The sequence below is a fragment of the Salvelinus fontinalis genome, chromosome 9 (assembly GCF_029448725.1).
Source record: "Salvelinus fontinalis isolate EN_2023a chromosome 9, ASM2944872v1, whole genome shotgun sequence".
Taxonomy (NCBI): Eukaryota; Metazoa; Chordata; class Actinopteri; order Salmoniformes; family Salmonidae; genus Salvelinus; species Salvelinus fontinalis.
This window is the reverse complement of record NC_074673.1, coordinates 16,595,498-16,613,785: the sequence shown is the minus strand read 5'-3', so window position 1 is coordinate 16,613,785 and position 18,288 is coordinate 16,595,498. Positions and strand designations below refer to the sequence as shown.

At 42.1% G+C, this 18,288-nt stretch overlaps 1 protein-coding gene across 1 annotated transcript in view; it reads left to right on the top strand.

Moving 5' to 3' along the window:
- Positions 1 to 18,288, top strand: part of LOC129862171 (homeodomain-interacting protein kinase 3-like) — a 57,495-nt gene that overhangs the window by 27,320 nt on the left and 11,887 nt on the right. Inside the window, exons 3-10 of the mRNA XM_055933568.1 lie at positions 9,043 to 9,162; positions 9,268 to 9,354; positions 9,504 to 9,688; positions 9,849 to 10,002; positions 14,452 to 14,572; positions 14,684 to 14,793; positions 14,971 to 15,089; positions 15,194 to 15,352. Of these exons, the coding sequence (XP_055789543.1) occupies positions 9,043 to 9,162; positions 9,268 to 9,354; positions 9,504 to 9,688; positions 9,849 to 10,002; positions 14,452 to 14,572; positions 14,684 to 14,793; positions 14,971 to 15,089; positions 15,194 to 15,352 (1,055 nt within the window). The remainder of the gene's footprint in view (positions 1 to 9,042; positions 9,163 to 9,267; positions 9,355 to 9,503; positions 9,689 to 9,848; positions 10,003 to 14,451; positions 14,573 to 14,683; positions 14,794 to 14,970; positions 15,090 to 15,193; positions 15,353 to 18,288) is intronic.

The following is an 18,288-nucleotide window of genomic DNA, read 5'->3' as shown; positions in this document are numbered from 1 at the left end:
ACGGGATCGATATGACAACAGCCAGTGAACGTGCAGGGCGCCATTTTCAAAACATCAAAAATCTCATAATTAAAATTCCTCAAACATACATGTATCTCATACCATTTAAAAGCTATTCTTGTTGTTAATCCCACCACAGTGTCCGATTTCAAATATGCTTTACAGCAAAAGCACCACAAACGATTATCTTAGGTCACCACATATAGCCACAGAAAAACACAGCCATTTTTTTTCCCCATTGAAAGAGAGGAGTTTCAAAAAGCACAAATAGAGAGAAAATTAATCACTAACCTTTTGATTTTCATCAGATGACACTAATAGGACTTCATGTTACACAATACATGTATGTTTTGTTTGATAAAGTTCATATTTATATCAACAAATCTGAGTTTACATTGGCACGTTACATTCACCAGTTCCAAAAACATCCAGTGATTTTCCATAGCCACATCATTCAACAGAAATACTCATCATAAATGTAGATGATAATACAAGTTATACACATGGAATTATAGATATACCTCTCCTTAATGCAAATGCTGTGTCTGATTTCAAAAAAACTTTACGGAATAAGCCAGCCATGCAATAATCTGAGACAGCGCTCAGACAAATTAGTCACAATTAGCCGCCATGTTGACGTCAATATAAACAAGAAATTACATTATAAATATTCCCTTTGATGATCTACATCAGAAAGCACTCCAGGAATCCCAGGTCCACAATAAATGTTTGTTTTGTTCGATAATGTCCGTTATTTATGTCCAAATACCTTCTTTTGTTAGCACGTTTGGTATACATATCCAAACGCTCATTCTGGTCAGCGTTACATCGGACAAAAACTTCAAAAAGTTATATTACAGGTCGAAGAAACATTTCAAACTAAGTACAGAATCAATCATTAGGTTGTTTATAATATGTAGCTTCAATAAGGTTCCAACCGGAGTATTCCTTGTCTTCATGAGCAATGGAACGCAAGTGGGTACCCTGAGGAATAAGCGTGATCAGAAAATGGCTGACTGCCAGACACCTGAAAGATTCTGCTATCATTCTCTCACAACATCATAGAAGTCTCATTGTAATTTCTATTGATGGTTGACATCTAGTGGAACCCCTAGGCAGTGCAACATCATTAACTTCTACTTGCACACAATCCCGGATCCGGGAGCACCCTCCTCAGTAAAAAAGCTGACTAGCATAGCGCCACAAGTAAATACTAGAATCTAAATATCACGAAATCACAAGTCCAAGACACCAGATGAAAGATACACATCTTGTGAATCCAGCCATCATTTCCGATTTTTTAAAATGTTTTACAGGGAAAACACTATGTATTTCTATTAGCTAACCACGATGGCAAAAGACCCAACCGCATATTTCCACCATTTTTTTTACTGCATAGGTAGCTATCACAAATTAGACCAAATAAAGATATAAATAGTCACTAACCAAGAAACAACTTCATCAGATGACAGTCTAACATATTTATTGTATAGCATATGTTTTGTTAGAAATATATGCATATTTCAGGTATGAGGCAGTTTAATTTGGGAACGAAATTTTTACAAAGTGAAAACAGCATCCCCTATTGAGAAAAGGTTTTAATATCTCAAGGGGATTTCATTGGGGACTCGGGTGAATACATACAAAGCTCAGATTTCTCACTTTCTGTTTTGATTTCTCCTCAGGATTTTGCTTGCCATATGAGTTCGGTTATACTCGGACATCATTCAGTTTTAGAAACTTTAGAGTGTTTTCTATCCAATACTAATAATAATATGCATATATTAGCAACTGAGACTGAGGAGCAGGCCGTTTACTTTGGGCAACATATTCATCCAAACTACTCAGTACTGCCCCCCCAGCCATAAGAAGTTAATGCAACCGCTGTGTCAGATTTCAAAAAGCTTTACGGAAAAAGCAAACCATGCAATAAGCTGAGGTCGGCACAGAGCCCAATCAAGACACAAATATATCCGCCATATTGTGCGGATATATTCAACAGAAGTCAGAAATAACATAATAAATATTCACTTGCCTTTGATGATCTTCATCAGAATGCACTCACAGGAATCCCAGTTTCACAATAAATGTTTGATCCAAGCTACTCATCCAAGCTACTCAATACTGCCCCTGCAGCCATAAGAAGTTATAACCTCTAAAAGTTTGGGGAGGAGAGCGGTACTAAGCTAACATAAATCATAAGGAATAAGGTTTTGAAGTGCCTGTCCTATATCTAGGAGATATAAGAACACTCAGGAAATATTTGTGTTTTTTAAAACGCATTTAACCCCTTATTTTTGTTGCCACACAACTACCTACATACTTCCATTATTTTGCATGGGTTACCTTACGTGACACTTGTGTGGGGTTATATAGCAAAACGGAGAACAACATAGTGCTCGTGAGTCTCCCCTTTCCATAGTGGTCTCAACAGTTTTCAGGCCAAACCGTTCGGACACTACAGACGTTTTTGTGTGAAGACCGGTTTTCGGGATGTCTCCTGGTCTGGGGAACACAGCTGTATCTCTGTCACCTTTCACCGCAGATGTGGAAGGGCAACATAGGTGGATGCGGTGGCTTGAGATACAGCAGCTTATGCAAAAAACGATCTTAAATTGACTGATTTTGAGGATTTTTAAAAATGTATTATTATGTTACTTAGATTGATGTACATGTTTGTCAATAGATATAAGGATTATATGCTCAGACACACTGTTAGGATTGACAAATGTTTGCCTGCTGAGAGTACTTAGCATCTCTGAACAGAGTTTTGGCAGTCAATTAGTTTGAGTTTACACATCACCAACCTTGAAGCTTTCAGCCTTGTTCAATACTCCAGACCACGTGTCAGTAGCATTGCCACTTTGGGATTTAACCCCTCTACTTCCCTAGAGTCCAGTGAGCTCATGGATATCAGTATGATAGAAGTTGGAGGTAGTTTTGTGAGCCAATGCTAGCTAGCATTTTTGCAATCAACCAGTCAATCAAGTTTATTTTATATAGCCCTTCGTACATCAGCTAATATCTCGAAGTGCTGTACAGAGACCCAGCCTAAAACCCCAAACAGCTAGAATGCAGGTGTAGAAGCACGGTGGCTAGGAAAAACTCCCTAGAAAGGCCAAAACCTAGGAAGAAACCTAGAGAGGAACCAGGCTATGAGGGGTGGCCAGTCCTCTTCTGGCTGTGCCGGGTGGAGATTATAACAGAACTATGCCAAGATGTTCAAAAATGTTCATAAGTGACAAGCATGGTCAAATAATAATCATGAATAATATTCAGTTGGCTTTTCATAGCCGATCATTAAGAGTTGATAAACAACAGGTCTGGGACAGGTGGCGGTTCCATAACCGCAGGCAGAACAGCTGAAACCGGAACAGCAGCAAGGCCAGGCGGACTGGGGACAGTAAGGAGCCACCACGCCCGGCAGTCCCGACGTATGGTCCCAGGTCCCAGGTCCTCCGAGAGAAAGAAAGAGAGGAGGAGAAAATTGGAGAGAGCCAAGATTTTCAAAATGTTCATAAGTGACAAGCATGGTCAAATAATAATCAGGAATAAATCTGTTGGCTTTTCATAGCCGATCATTAAGAGTTGAAAACAGCAGGTCTGAGACAGGTAGGGGTTCCGTAACCGTAGGCAGAACCGTTGAAACTGGAATAGCAACAAGGCCAGGCGGACTGGGGGCAGCAGGGAGTCGTCATGCCCGGTAGTCCTGACGTATGGTCCTAGGGCTCAGGTTCTCAGAGAGAGAAAGAAAGCGAGAACGAGAGAATTAGAGAAAGCATACTTAAATTCACACAGGACACTGGATAAGACAGGAGAAGTACTCCAGGTATAACCAACTGACCCTAGCCCCCCGACACAAACTACTGCAGCATAAATACTGGAGGCTGAGACAGGAGCGGTCAGGAGACACTGTGGCCCCATCCGAAGATACCCCCGGACAGGGCCAAATAGGAAGGATTTAACCCCACCCACTTTGCCAAAGCACAGCCCCCGCACCACTGGAGGGATATCTTCAACCACCAACTTAAAATCCTGAGACAAGGCCGAGTATAGCCAACAAAGATCTCTACCACAGCACAAACCAAGGGGGGGCGCCAACCCAGACAGGAAGATCACGTCAATAACTCAACCCACTCAAGTGACGCACCCCTCCCAGGGACGGCATGAAAGAGCACCAGTAAGCCAGTGACTCAGCCCCTGTAACAGGGTTAGAGGCAGAGAATCCCAGTGGAGAGAGGGGAACCGGCCAGGCAGAGACAGCAAGGGCGGTTCGTTGCTCCAGAGCCTTTCCGTTCACCTTCACACTCCTGGGCCAGACTACACTCAATCATATGACCTACTGAAGAGATAAGTCTTCAGTAAAGACTTAAAGGTTGAGACCGAGTCTGCGTCTCTCACATGGGTAGGCAGACCATTCCATAAAAATGGAGATCTATAGGAGAAAGCCCTGCCTCCCGCTGTTTGCTTAGAAATTCTAGGGACAATTAGGAGGCCTGCGTCTTGTGACCGTAGCGTACGTATTGGTATGTACGGCAGGACCAACTCGGAAAGATAGGTAGGAGCAACCCCATGTAACGCTTTATAGGTTAACAGTAAAACCTTGAAATCAGCCCTTGCCTTAACAGGAAGCCAGTGTAGGGAAGCTAGCACTGGAGTAATATGATCAAATTTCTTGGTTCTAGTCAGGATTCTAGCAGCCGTATTTAGCACTAACTGAAGTTTATTTAGTGCTTTATCCGGGTAGCCGGAAAGTAGAGCATTGCAGTAGTCTAACCTAGAAGTAACAAATGCATGGATTAATTTTTCTGCATCATTTTTGGACAGAAAATTTCAGATTTTTGCAATGTTACCTAGATGGAAAAAAGCTGTCCATGAAACAGTCTTGATATGTTCGTCAAAAGAGAGATCAGGGTCAAGAGTAACGCCGAGGTCCTTCACAGTTTTATTTGAGACGACTTTACAACCATCAAGATGAATTGTCAGATTTAACAGAAGATCTCTTTGTTTCTTGGGACCTAGAACAAGCATCTCTGTTTTGTCTGAGTTTAAAAGTAGAAAGTTTTCAGCCATCCACTTCCTTATGTCTGAAACACAGGCTTCTAGCGAGGGCAATTTTGGGGCTTCACCATGTTTCATTGAAATGTACAGCTGTGTGTCATCCGCATAGCAGTGAAAGTTAACATTATGTTTTCGAATAACATCCCCAAGAGGTAAAATATATAGTGAAAACAATAGTGGTCCTAAAACGGAACCTTGAGGAACACCGAAATGCACAGTTGATTTGTCAGAGGACAAACCATTCACAGAGACAAACTGATATCTTTCCGACAGGTAAGATCTAAACCAGGCCAGAACTGGTCCGTGTAGACCAATTTGGGTTTCCAGTCTCTCCAAAAGAATGTGGTGATCGATGGTGTCAAAGGCAGCACTAAGGTCTAGTAGCACGAGGACAGATGCAGAGCCTCGGTCTGACGCCATTAAAAGGTCATTTACCACCTTCACAAGTGCAGTCTCAGTGCTATGATGGGGTCTAAAACCAGACTGAAGCATTTCGTATACATTGTTTGTCTTCAGAAAGGCAGTGAGTTGCTGCGCAACAGCTTTTTCTAAAATTTTTAAGAGTAATGGAAGATTCGATATAGGCCGATTAGTTTTTTATATTTTCCGGGTCAAGGTTTGGCTTTTTCAAGAGAGGCTTTATCACTGCCACTTTTAGTGAGTTTGGTACACATCCGGTGGATAGAGAGCTGTTTATTATGTTCAACATAGGAGGGCCAAGCACAGGAAGCAGCTCTTTCAGCAGTTTAGTAGGAATAGGATCCAGTATGCAGCTTGAAGTTTTAGAGGCCATGATTATTTTCATCATTGTGTCAAGAGATATAGTACTAAAACACTTAAGTGTCTCTCCCGATCCCAGGCCTTGGCAGAGCTGTGCAGATCCAGGACAGCTAAGCCCTGGAGGAATACGCAGATTCAAAGAGGAGTCCGTAATTTGCTTTCTAATGGTCATGATCTTTTCCTCAAAGAAGTTCATGAATTTATTACTGCTGAAGTGAAAGCCATCCTCTCTTGGGGAATGCTGCTTTTTAGTTAGCTTTGCAACAGTATCAAAAATAAATTTTGGATTGTTCTTATTTTCCTCGATTAAGTTGGAAAAGTAGGATGATCGAGCAGCAGTGAGGGCTCTTCGGTACTGCACGGTACTGTCTTTCCAAGCTAGTCGGAAGACTTCCAGTTTTGTGTGGCGCCATTTCCGTTCCAATTTCCTGGAAGCTTGCTTCAAAGCTCGGGTATTTTCTGTACACCAGGGAGCTAGTTTCTTATGACAAATGTTTTTCGTTTTTAGGGGTGCAACTGCATCTAGGGTATTGCGACAGATTCAATTGAGTTCCTCAGTTAAGTGGTTAACTGATTTTTGTCCTCCGACGCCCTTGGGTAGGCAGAAGGAGTCTGGAAGGGCATCAAGGAATTTTTGTGTTGTCTGAGAATTTATAGCACGACTTTTGATGCTCCTTGGTTGGGGTCTGAGCAGATTATTTGTTGCGATTGCAAACGTAATAAAATGGTGGTCCGATAGTCCAGGATTATGTGGGAAAACATTAAGATCTACAACATTTATTCCATGGGACAAAACTAGGTCCAGAGTATGACTGTGGCAGTGAGTAGGTCCAGAGACATGTTGGACAAAACCCACTGAGTCGATGATGGCTCCGAAAGACTTTTGGAGTGGGTCTGTGGACTTCTCCATATGAATATTAAAATCACCAAAAATTAGAATATGATCTGCTATGACTACAAGGTCTGATAGGAATTCAGGGAACTCAGAGAGGAACACTGTATATGGCCCAGGAGGCCTGTAAACAGTAGCTATAAAAAGTGATTGAGTAGGCTGCATAGATTTCATGACTAGAAGCTCAAAAGACGAAAACGTCTTTTTTTAATTTATTTTTTTACGTCACACTGTGCCATCAACTAGGCATCTTAGTCTTCTGAATGATAGTTGATTGTTGCAGATGCCTCATGGTTTTCTAACTCAATTTGTTACTGCCATGGTTAAAACTGGTTTCAATGAGAATCACCTGCCAGCCCATAGCCACATTAGCTAAACGGTTATCATCTAATTCACTAGCTAGCACAACATGGCTGGCTAGCTAGCCACAGACACTGCACTAACTCTCAGCAGCTAACACAGGCAGCTGATTCATTGAAACAAATTACTTGTTTTAATTATAATTTCAATGCTGGCTAGCTTGGAAGAAGTGTTGTGTGCAGTTAGCTAGCTACCGTCCCATAGTGTAGCCTATATGATTGTCTCATTTAGTAAGCTGCAAAGGGGTCGACGTCATCGGGAAAAGTTTTTTTTTTTTTTTTTTTCTTGTTGGCTGGCCTTTCAGCACCCCACTTGTGCTCTTTAGAGAGATGTCTTTACCGACGGGGAAACTGATTCCACATGTACAAACGCTAGCAAATGTCAGTCAGGTGCTATCGCCGACGGTCCCCAAAACAGACCACTCAGCAAGCGAACGAATGTCAAATGAATGCCAGATGATGGACAGATCAACATTCGGTGCGGTGTGTGTGTGTGGTCTATCATCTCCAAAGCTATCAGACTGTCAAGGGAAGAGAACATCACTAGCAGAACTGACAGCTCAGTGAAGACAGACCGATCAGTGGAGTAGGATAACCGTCCCTGATGCCTGTGTGCTGGTGTATTTTGATTCTGAATGCGAGGATGGTTAAGGCATCCACTTTTTGTTTGATTTTAAAGCCTATTAAATGTCTAATGTAGACATTATTGGAATATGAAATTGTCTGAGCCATGTCCCCCGGCTTAAAGGACAGACCATGGGAATGCTCTGTGTGCTGTGGCGTTTGTCATTTTTGTGTCTAGTGGTCATTTGGACAGCGACCAAGCAGTAGTGCTTTGCTGATCAGAAGCCCCCTGACCGCTGCACCATGCCAGTACCCCCCCCCCCCCCCCCCCCCCCCCCGCGCCACCAGCAGGTTCTCACATCATTGCTCTCACTGCGTTTATGCAGGGTTGTGGTAACCTGATTGAGTCTCTATAATATCCAAATCATCAAGCCATTAACAAAGCCAGTGAAACTCACTGGTCTACTGTCTGTTGTCAAGCGCTGGAACAGCGGCTTTGCACAGTGATAAAAAGAGCCCTGTCTCATGGCCTAACTCATGCCTAGTCTTGTAGTTGTAGCCGCTCTAAGGCACAGTGCTTTGACTGGGAGAGGGTAGCTATGAAGTACCCTTTGTGAGAAAAAAGCCTTACTGGCTTTACGGTCAGGGACAGATGCTAACATGTAGCTATATATGTCATGCTGTCGGTGTCACTGCTCCCATGGCAGATCAAGTGTCAAAACATAAAAGTCAGGTCTATTGCTGTTTAAAAAATAATTTGAGCAATGATCTCATGGGCAGCAATGAAATTGTTTGAATAAGAAATAATTAAATCACCAAGTTACCAGATAAGCAACATGTTTTTTGTATTATGGTTGCCATGGCAATTTTGGAGCACAAGTAGGCCTATGTCTAGCCTGTGTATTTTAAGTGGTCGCTCAGTCAACATATCAAGGACCTCAGCCACCCGAGCCACAGCCTGTTCACCCCGCTACCATCTAGAATGCCGAGACCGTACAGGTGCATCAAAGCTGGGACCCGAGAGACTGAGAAAAGGCTTTTATCTCCAGGCCATCAGACTGTTAGTCACCACTAGCCTACCTCCGCCCAGTACCCTGCCCTAAACCTTAGTCACTGTTCTAGCCGGCTACCACCCAGTACTCTACCCTGCAACTTAGACTGTTGCCATTGTACATGGTCATTGAACACTGGTCACTTTGTAAACATTATTATACTGTTTCATCCACTTTATATGTACAGTGTATATACTGTATTCTAGTAATGGCTAATGGAAATGACTAAATGTTGCGGATTCCTTTGTAAATGTATAGGAGTAGGTTTGACACGCAAGATAATTATGTTCATGTTGTAATTACAATATTTTCTTCCTCTTTGTCTGCTCCATAGATTCGCTACATATCTCAGACACAAGGGTTGCCGGGGGAGCAACTGCTGAACGTGGGGACCAAGACTTCCCGCTTCTTCTGCAAAGAGTCTGACTCGCCTTATGCTCCCTGGAGACTGAAGGTAACGCACCATATACCATAAGCACACCCAGTTCTGAATACGCTAGGCAGAATTCTAGAGAATGCATGTCTGAATTTTGAAGACTCCCATTTCCTGTTTCTGTAGCTGACAGGGGAACATGAAACTGAGACTGGGATGAAATCCAAAGAGGCCAGGAAGTACATCTTTAGCAGTCTAGATGACATGGCACATGTGAGTACACAACTTTAAACGATTTGACGCATTTAAGCAAAGTACGAAATTGCAAATAAGTAAATTATTCTTAAACTATCATATGACACTAGTGTGACCAGTGGATTTTAATAGAGTAGCTGGATGTTGATTTTGTTCCGCCGCCTCAGGTGAATCTGGTGCTGAACATGAAGGGCGGTGACTCGTTGGCGGAGAAGGCCGACCGGAGGGAGTATGTGGGCCTGCTGAAGACCATGTTGCTAATTGATGCTGAGAAGAGGATTGCTCCCTCCGATGCCCTCAACCATCCCTTTGTCACCATGCAGCACCTCCTCGACTTCCCCCACAGCAATCAGTAAGTCTAACCAACAAAAGCTCTTACATCCACTACAAAGAAGTGGTGAATTGCAAATGATGATTACAGATGGTCACAGATCAGAAGTAGGCCACAATGTTCCATCTTGAATACCCTCTGCTTGATTCTTCATCTCACACGTTCTCTTTCTTCTCTCCAGTGTTCAATCATGTTTCCAGATCATGGATGCCTGTCAATCACGGCCCAACACGTACAACACACTCAACCGCAACAAAGCCCTGTTCCCCAGACCCTCAACCAACCCAGCTGGACTGCCGATGGCCTTCAGTAAGATGGGATCAGTTCGCTCTCAGGTAATCTATTAAGCACAATCACAAGAAGCTTCACATATTGTCTGAATTAATGAACACTGGAAATCTATGATGTTACATTTATGGCTGTGGTACATTGGTCCAGTAGGAAGTCTGTTTCCACCTACAGGAATATTAAGGCCATTGCATAATATTTACATCATGTTAATGGCACTGCTAGCTCTCACTATTCATTGTCTGAAGTAAATGCTGAAAAACAATGGCAACGCTAGCTATTCTCTCTTGTTATTTGAAAGGCCTAAACTCACCTATTAAACTTTTCAGCTGTCTTGATATTCTAGCAAGAAACCATTTTAATATAGCAATGCTCCAAGAAACACCCCTGCTCCAAAAAGAGAATAGAGAACCATTTTCAAACTGGCTGCTTTTTCATCAGCCCCAAACAAAACTAAAGGTGTAATCATAATAATACATTAGAAACGCAATTACCATTATTGAGTAATGGCAAAGACCAAAAAGGCAGAATCACTTTCTTTAATTGTATCCATAATGGAAAGAAAAATAGCCTTTATTAATGTGTGTACTCCAAATTTGTATGATCCTAAGTTTTTTGATTCTCTGAACAGCAAATTGTTAGAATTAACTGAATTCCATCTGGGTATTGGGACAAACATGAATACCATTTTGGACATGCGGGACAAATCTAATAAGACCAACTACAATCCACATGCAACCAAGGCTCTCCAGCATGTACTCGGATTACAACCTCACTGATGCCTGGTGAGCACATAATCCTGAAGCAAAACAGTACACTTTCTACTCGAACAGGCATAAGTCATTCTCACTAATCGATGTCATACTATCTACACCTATTTTCTTTCATTAAGAAAATGTAAATTAGACATACGAGTCTGACCACCACGCTTACTACTGCCAACTTAAAATTTCAGAATGTCCTAAAATGCCACCAAAGGTTTTACAAAAAAGAATGCAACTGCATTTGCATCTGGGTTGAATTAATCTTTTTGGACCAGGTAGCTATTACTATTTCCAATTTATTGATAAGACGGAGAGCAGAATTTGCCATCCATCGAGTAAAACTCAACCACTACTTCCATGGTAATCGTCCCAATAATTTCCTGGCCAAAAAGCTATGCAGTAGTTATCAATTGACTGATAGAGCAACTATTGATTCTGAAATGGGAATTACTATCAGAACCCAAATTAATCAAAGATTCTCCTGCTTCGATAAGGAAATGTACACCATTCAAAGGTTAATTTGGGAGAGATGTGAACACAGCAATTTCACTTTTTATTACAACATTTTAAGGATGCCACCCAGCGTTCTCATTATCACCCCCTATCTTTGATAAACACAGATATTAAACTGTATTTCAAAATGTTGTCGTCCCGAGACTTACCCAAATTGATCCACACGGAACAAAGTGGGTTTGTTAACTTCTCTAGGGTAGGGGGCAGCATTCGGAATTTTGGATGAAATGCATGCCCAAATTAAACTGCCTGCTTCTCGGGCCCAGAAGATATGATATGCATATAACTGGTAGATTTGGATAGATATCACTCTAAAGTTTCCAAAACTGTTAAAATAGTGTTTCTGTGAGTATAACAGAACTGATTTGGCAGGCGAAAACCTGAGAAATCCATTCAGGAAGTAGTTTTTCTTTTGGTTTTGTAGTTTTCTATTCAATGCCATTACAGTAGCCATTGACTTAGGACTCAAATTGCACTTTCTATGCCTTCCACTAGATGTCAACAGTCTTTAGAAATTGTTTCAGGCTTGTATCCTGAAAAATTAGGAAGTAAGAGCAGTCTGAATGAGTGGACCCTAAAGTGTCACAGAGCTTTTTCATGCGCGAGACGGAGAGAGTGCGTTTCTTGTTTACCTTTTAAATTGACAACGTTATTGTCCGGTTGAAATATTATCGATTATTTAGGCTAAAAACAACCTGAGGATTGAATATAAACATAGTTTGACATGTTTCTATGAACTTTACGAATACAATTTGGATTTTTTTGTCTCCCTGTTTTGACTGCATTTGAGCCTGTGGATTACTGAAGAAAACGCGCAAACAAAACAGAGGTTTTTGGATATAAAGAGACTTTATCGAACAAAGGAACATTTATTGAGTAAATTAATGTCTGCTGAGTGCAACCATATGAAGATCATCAAAGGTAAGGGATTAATTTTATCTCTATTTCTGACTTGTGTAACTGTTCTACTTGGCTGGTTACTGTTTGTAATGATTTGTCTGGTGGACTATGTTCTAAAATAATCGTGCGGTATGCTTTCGCCGTAAAGCATTTTTTTAAATCTGACACTGTGGTTGGATTCACAAGAAGTTCATCTTTAAACCTATGTAAAATATGTTTTGTTTTCTGAATTTTATAATGAGTATTTCTGTATTTGAATTTGGCGCCCAGCAGTTTCACTGGCTGTTGAAGAGGTGGGACGCTAACGTCTCACGTACCCAAGAGAGGTTCAAGCCTTTATGCTCGGATAACCTCTGTCGACTATTCAATATCTTATATGCTTCATGAGAAACAACCGCTCCTTGGGCTGTATTATCTCTCGATGCAGGAAACAGCTTTTGATAGACTAGAGTGGTCATATCTCTGGTCTGTCTTGGGACATATGGGAAGTGGCTCCAATTTCATTAATATTATTTAAAACACTATATGCCAATTCCTCAGTCATAGTTATAACAGGCAATGTCTGCTCTGTTCAGAATACCTAGAAAGCAGCAGACAAGGCGATCCAATTTTGCCTCTGCTATTCTTATTATCCATGGAAAATCTGGCACGGGCAATTCGTCGATCGAAGGAAATAATATACATTTCTCTCAAATCTACTGATCACTTCATCTCATACTGCCTCAAGACCCCGATGGAGGACTACTTATGGAATCCCAATCGTTTCCCATTTTAAATATTTGGGAGTAGATATAGTCACTTCTTTAGATAAAACCATTGCCAAAAACTTTAACAGAACGCTCAAATCAATTAAGCTAACATATGGAATTGTTTTAACATGGTCATCCCAAGGATCATTTAGCTATTTGTTTTTTAATTTTAGGACCCCTTTAGGTATTAAAAAAATATTTTATGGAACATTGACCATACTGGTATTATTTTTTTATTTCACCTTTATTTAGCCAGGTAGGCTAGTTGAGAACAAGTTCTCATTTGCTACTGCGACCTGGCCAAGATAAAGCATAGCAATTCGACACATACAAAAACAGAGTTCCACATGGAATAAACAAAACATAGTCAATAATACAGTAGAAAAAAAGAAAACAAACGTCTATATACAGTGAGTGCAAATGAGGTAAGATAAGGGAGTTAAGGCAATAAATAGGCCATGGTGGTGAAATAATTACAATATAACAATTAAACACTGGAATGGTAGATGTGCAGAAGATGAATTTACAAGTAGAGATGCTGGGGTGGAAAGGAGCAAGATAAATAAATAAATACAGTATGGAGATGAGGTAGATAGATGGGCTGTTTACAGTAGGGCTATGTACAGGTGCAGAGATCTGTAAGCTGCTCTGACAGCTGGTGCTTATAGCTAGTGAGGGAGATGTGAGTCTCCAGCTTCAGTGATTTTTGCAGTTCGTTCCAGGCATTAGCAGCAGAGAACTGGAAGGAAAGGCGACCAAAGGAAGTGTTGGCTTTGGGGGTGACCAGTGAGATATACCTGCTGGAGCGTGTGCTACAAGTGGGTGCTGCTATGGTGACCAGTGAGCTGAGATGAGACTGGGCTTTACCTAGCAGAGACTTGTAGATAACCTGTAGCCAGTGGGTTTGGCGACGAGTATTAGCCCATAGAAACGCATTGTATTGTAACAGATTCATACACAGAGAAACAGATGGTGAAAAAATGAATCAAAAGAAAGTTTGTTTTGACGTGTCTGTCCTATATCTGAGAGCTATAAGAAAGATCAGGAAGTTATAGATTTTTTGGGTGACAAATATTTAACCCCTATTTTTAGGCACTAAACTACTTCCATATACACTGAGTGTATAAAACATTAAGAAAACGTTCCTAATATTGAGTTGCATCCACCCCCCCTTTCCCCTCAGAACAGCCTCAATTCGTCGAAAGCGTTCCACAGGGAGGCTGGCCCATGTTGACTCCGATGCTTCCTACAATTGTCAAGTTGGCTGTATGTCCTTTGGGTGATGGAGCATTGTTTATACACACCGGAAACTGTAAAGTGTGAAAAACCCAGTCACGTTGCAGTTCTTGACAAACTGGTGCGCCTGGCACCTACTACCATACCCCGTTCAAAGGAACTTCAATCTTTTGTCTTGCCATTCACATACACAATCCATGTCAGAGTTGATGTCTTTTAATGCATTTGATCGTTGTTGTACCTGTATCTCCCATCTGAAAAATAAATGACAAAATAAAAAGTTGGTCACCAATGTTTTAAAATAAAGAAAATAATCTCTCCCACCTCTATACAGGCTTTGACGCAATCTGCTCCCTCTGTGATGCATCCTGGGATGCTGCAGACAGGAACATGTCAGTTTGGGTGTAATGATTCCTTTCAGCCAGGCCTCATCCTCTGCCCCCCAGCCATGCAAGGTGAAGAGCTTTTCAAATTAGCGCATAGTCATTTCATGAAAGATACAACGTCATTGCTGGGTTTACAGTGATCATTCTCCGATCTTATGCTAGTGTGCTTATGTTTTTAAGGTAACCCAAACCAGCCAGGATATACAGTTAGGATGGAAAACACAATACCGATGGTGACCCAAGCCCCTCCCGTACAGCCTTTACCAATGCGACCTGGAGTCATAGCACAGGTGAGACACTGGCTCACATTAGTGACACTTGTATACAATACAGGAGTCAGATGCTTGTCTCCACACTGGTCAAAGAGGTCAAATTCAAGTCGGGCTATTTCAGGGGTTTGGTGTTTCCCTCACTTAGTCTTAAAGGTTTATGGTCCACTAATGATTTCTGTCTTTTGTCCTTTGCAGCAACCGTGGTCAAGTAGAAACCAGCAGATCCTAGTACCAGCCTGGCAGCAAGTGGCTCCCCCTCCCACCACTATGGCTTCTGATACTGCGGGTGGCCCACAGAGGCTCAGTGACTGGGGGTGAGTTAGCTCACAAGAGAAGTTACTTTTTAACACGTACTTCACTTGCCCATTTCTTCACATTGTGGAGATAAAACTTGTATCATGTTTTGCCTTTTTTAAAGGAAAGTCCAGCAACACAGCAACCATTACAGCAACATGATGCAGCCTCTTCTAACCAACCAAATTGCCATGTCTGGTCCACAACCAATCAACATCGGCATTGCACACGTGGTGTGGCCACAGCCGCACGCCAACAATAGGAACCGGCCCAGTCAGAGCCGGTGAGATGCCCTATGTCTGCCCAATGTTTCTCCTCCACGCTCCAGTCACGTACAGGGTCTATGGCAAATCAATGCTGTTGCATTAACCTGAGTTCTTTGTGCCTGGTTTGATAAATTATAGTTTTTACTCAAATCAAAACCTACTCAGTTTATTTGTCACCTGGAAGTTAAAACTTCTTATGGCTGCAATCCCGTTAACGGGATCGATATGACAACAGCCAGTGAAAGTGCAGGGCGCCAAATTCAAACAACAGAAATCTCATAATTAAAATTCCTCAAACATACATGTATCTTATAGCATTTTAAAGGTAATCTTGTTGTTAATCCCAAAAAAGTGTCCGATTTCAAATAGGCTTTACAGCGAAAGCACCACAAACGATTGTTAGGTCACCGCAAAATCACAGAAAAACAGTCATTTTTCCAGCCAAAGACAGTCACAAAAAGCAGAAATAGAGAAAATTAATCACTAACCTTTGATCTTCATCAGATGACACTCATATGACTTCATGTTACGCAATACATGTATGTTTTGTTCGGTAAAATTCATATTTGTATCCAAAAACCTCAGTTTACATTGGCGCCATGTTCAGAAATGCCTCCAAAATATCTGGAGAAATTGCAGAGAGCCACGTCAAATAACATAAATACTCATCATAAACTTTGATGAAAGATACATGTTTTACATAGAATTAAAGATACACTTGTTCTTAATGCAACCGCTGTGTCAGATTTCAAAAAGCTTTATGGCAAAAGCACAATATTCAATAATCTGAGAACAGCGTTCAGCCACAAAAGGAAGCCATACAGTTATCCACCAAATTGTGCAGTCAACAAAACTCATAAATAGTATTATAAATCTTCACTTACCTTTGCTGATCTTCGTCGGAATGCACTCCCAGGACTCCCACTTCCACAAGAAATATTTGTTTTGTTCGGTAATGTCCATCATTTATGTCCAAATAGCTATTTTTGTTAGCGTGTTTGGTTAACAAATCCAACGTCAGGAAGCGCGTTCACTAAAAGCAGAAGAAATGTCAAAAAGTTCCGTAACAGTCAGTAGAAACATGTCAAACGATGTATTGAATCAATCTTTAGAATGTTTTTAACATAAATCTTCAATAACGTTCCTACCGGAGAATTCCATTTACTTAACCTCTCTGGGATAGCGGGACGATAGCGTCCCACTTGGCCAAAAGCCAAGAAATGTAGAGCGCCAAATAAAAAAAAAATGATATAAAATCAAACTTTCATTAAATCACACATGTAAGATACCAAATTAAAGCTACACTCGTTGTGAATCCAGCCAACATGTCAGATTTCAAAAAGGCTTTTCGGCGAAAGCATAAGATGCTATTATCTGATGATAGCACAATGTCAACAAAGAGAGAGTAGCATATTTCAACCCTGCCGGCGCTACTCAAAACGCAGATATAAAATATAAAACATGCATTACCTTTGACGAGATTCTTTTGTTGGCACTCCAATATGTCCCATAAACATCACAAATGGTCCTTTTGTTCGATTAATTCCGTCCATATACACTGCTCAAAAAAATAAAGGGAACACTTAAACAACACAATGTAATTCCAAGTCAATCACACTTCGGTGAAATCAAACTGTCCACTTAGGAAGCAACACTGATTGACAATAAATTTCACATGCTGTTGTGCAAATGGAATAGACAAAAGGTGGAAATTATAGGCAATTAGCAAGACACCCCCAAAAAAGGAGTGATTCTGCAGGTGGTGACCACAGACCACTTCTCAGTTCCTATGCTTCCTGACTGATGTTTTGGTCACTTTTGAATGCTGGCGGTGCTCTCACTCTAGTGGTAGCATGAGACGGAGTCTACAACCCACACAAGTGGCTCAGGTAGTGCAGTTCATCCAGGATGGCACATCAATGCGAGCTGTGGCAAAAAGGTTTGCTGTGTCTGTCAGCGTAGTGTCCAGAGCATGGAGGCGCTACCAGGAGACAGGCCAGTACATCAGGAGACGTGGAGGAGGCCGTAGGAGGGCAACAACCCAGCAGCAGGACCGCTACCTCCGCCTTTGTGCAAGGAGGTGCACTGCCAGAGCCCTGCAAAATGACCTCCAGCAGGCCACAAATGTGCATGTGTCAGCATATGGTCTCACAAGGGGTCTGAGGATCTCATCTCGGTACCTATTGGCAGTCAGGCTACCTCTGGCGAGCACATGGAGGGCTGTGCGGCCCTACAAAGAAATGCCACCCCACACCATGACTGACCCATCGCCAAACCGGTCATGCTGGAGGATGTTGCAGGCAGCAGAACGTTCTCCACGGCGTCTCTAGACTCTGTCACGTCTGTCACATGTGCTCATGTGCTCAGTGTGAACCTGCTTTCATTTGTGAAGAGCACAGGGCACCAGTGGCGAATTTGCCAATCTTGGTGTTCTCTGGCAAATGCCAAACGTCCTGCACGGTGTTGGGCTGTAAGCACAACCACCACCTGTGGACGTCGGGCCCTCATACCACCCTCATGGAGTCTGTTTCTGACCGTTTGAGCAGACACATGCACATTTGTGGCCTGCTGGAAGTCATTTTGCAGGGCGCTGGCAGTGCACCTCCTTGCACAAAGGCGGAGGTAGCGGTCCTGCTGCTGGGTTGTTGCCCTCCTACGGCCTCCTCCACGTCTCCTGATGTACTGGCCTGTCTCCTGGTAGCGCCTCCATGCTCTGGACACTACGCTGACAGACACAGCAAACCTTTTTGCCACAGCTCGCATTGATGTGCCATCCTGGATGAACTGCACTACCTGAGCCACTTGTGTGGGTTGTAGACTCCGTCTCATGCTACCACTAGAGTGAGAGCACCGCCAGCATTCAAAAGTGACCAAAACATCAGCCAGGAAGCATAGGAACTGAGAAGTGGTGTGTGGTCACCACCTGCAGAACCATTCCTTTTTTGGGGGTGTC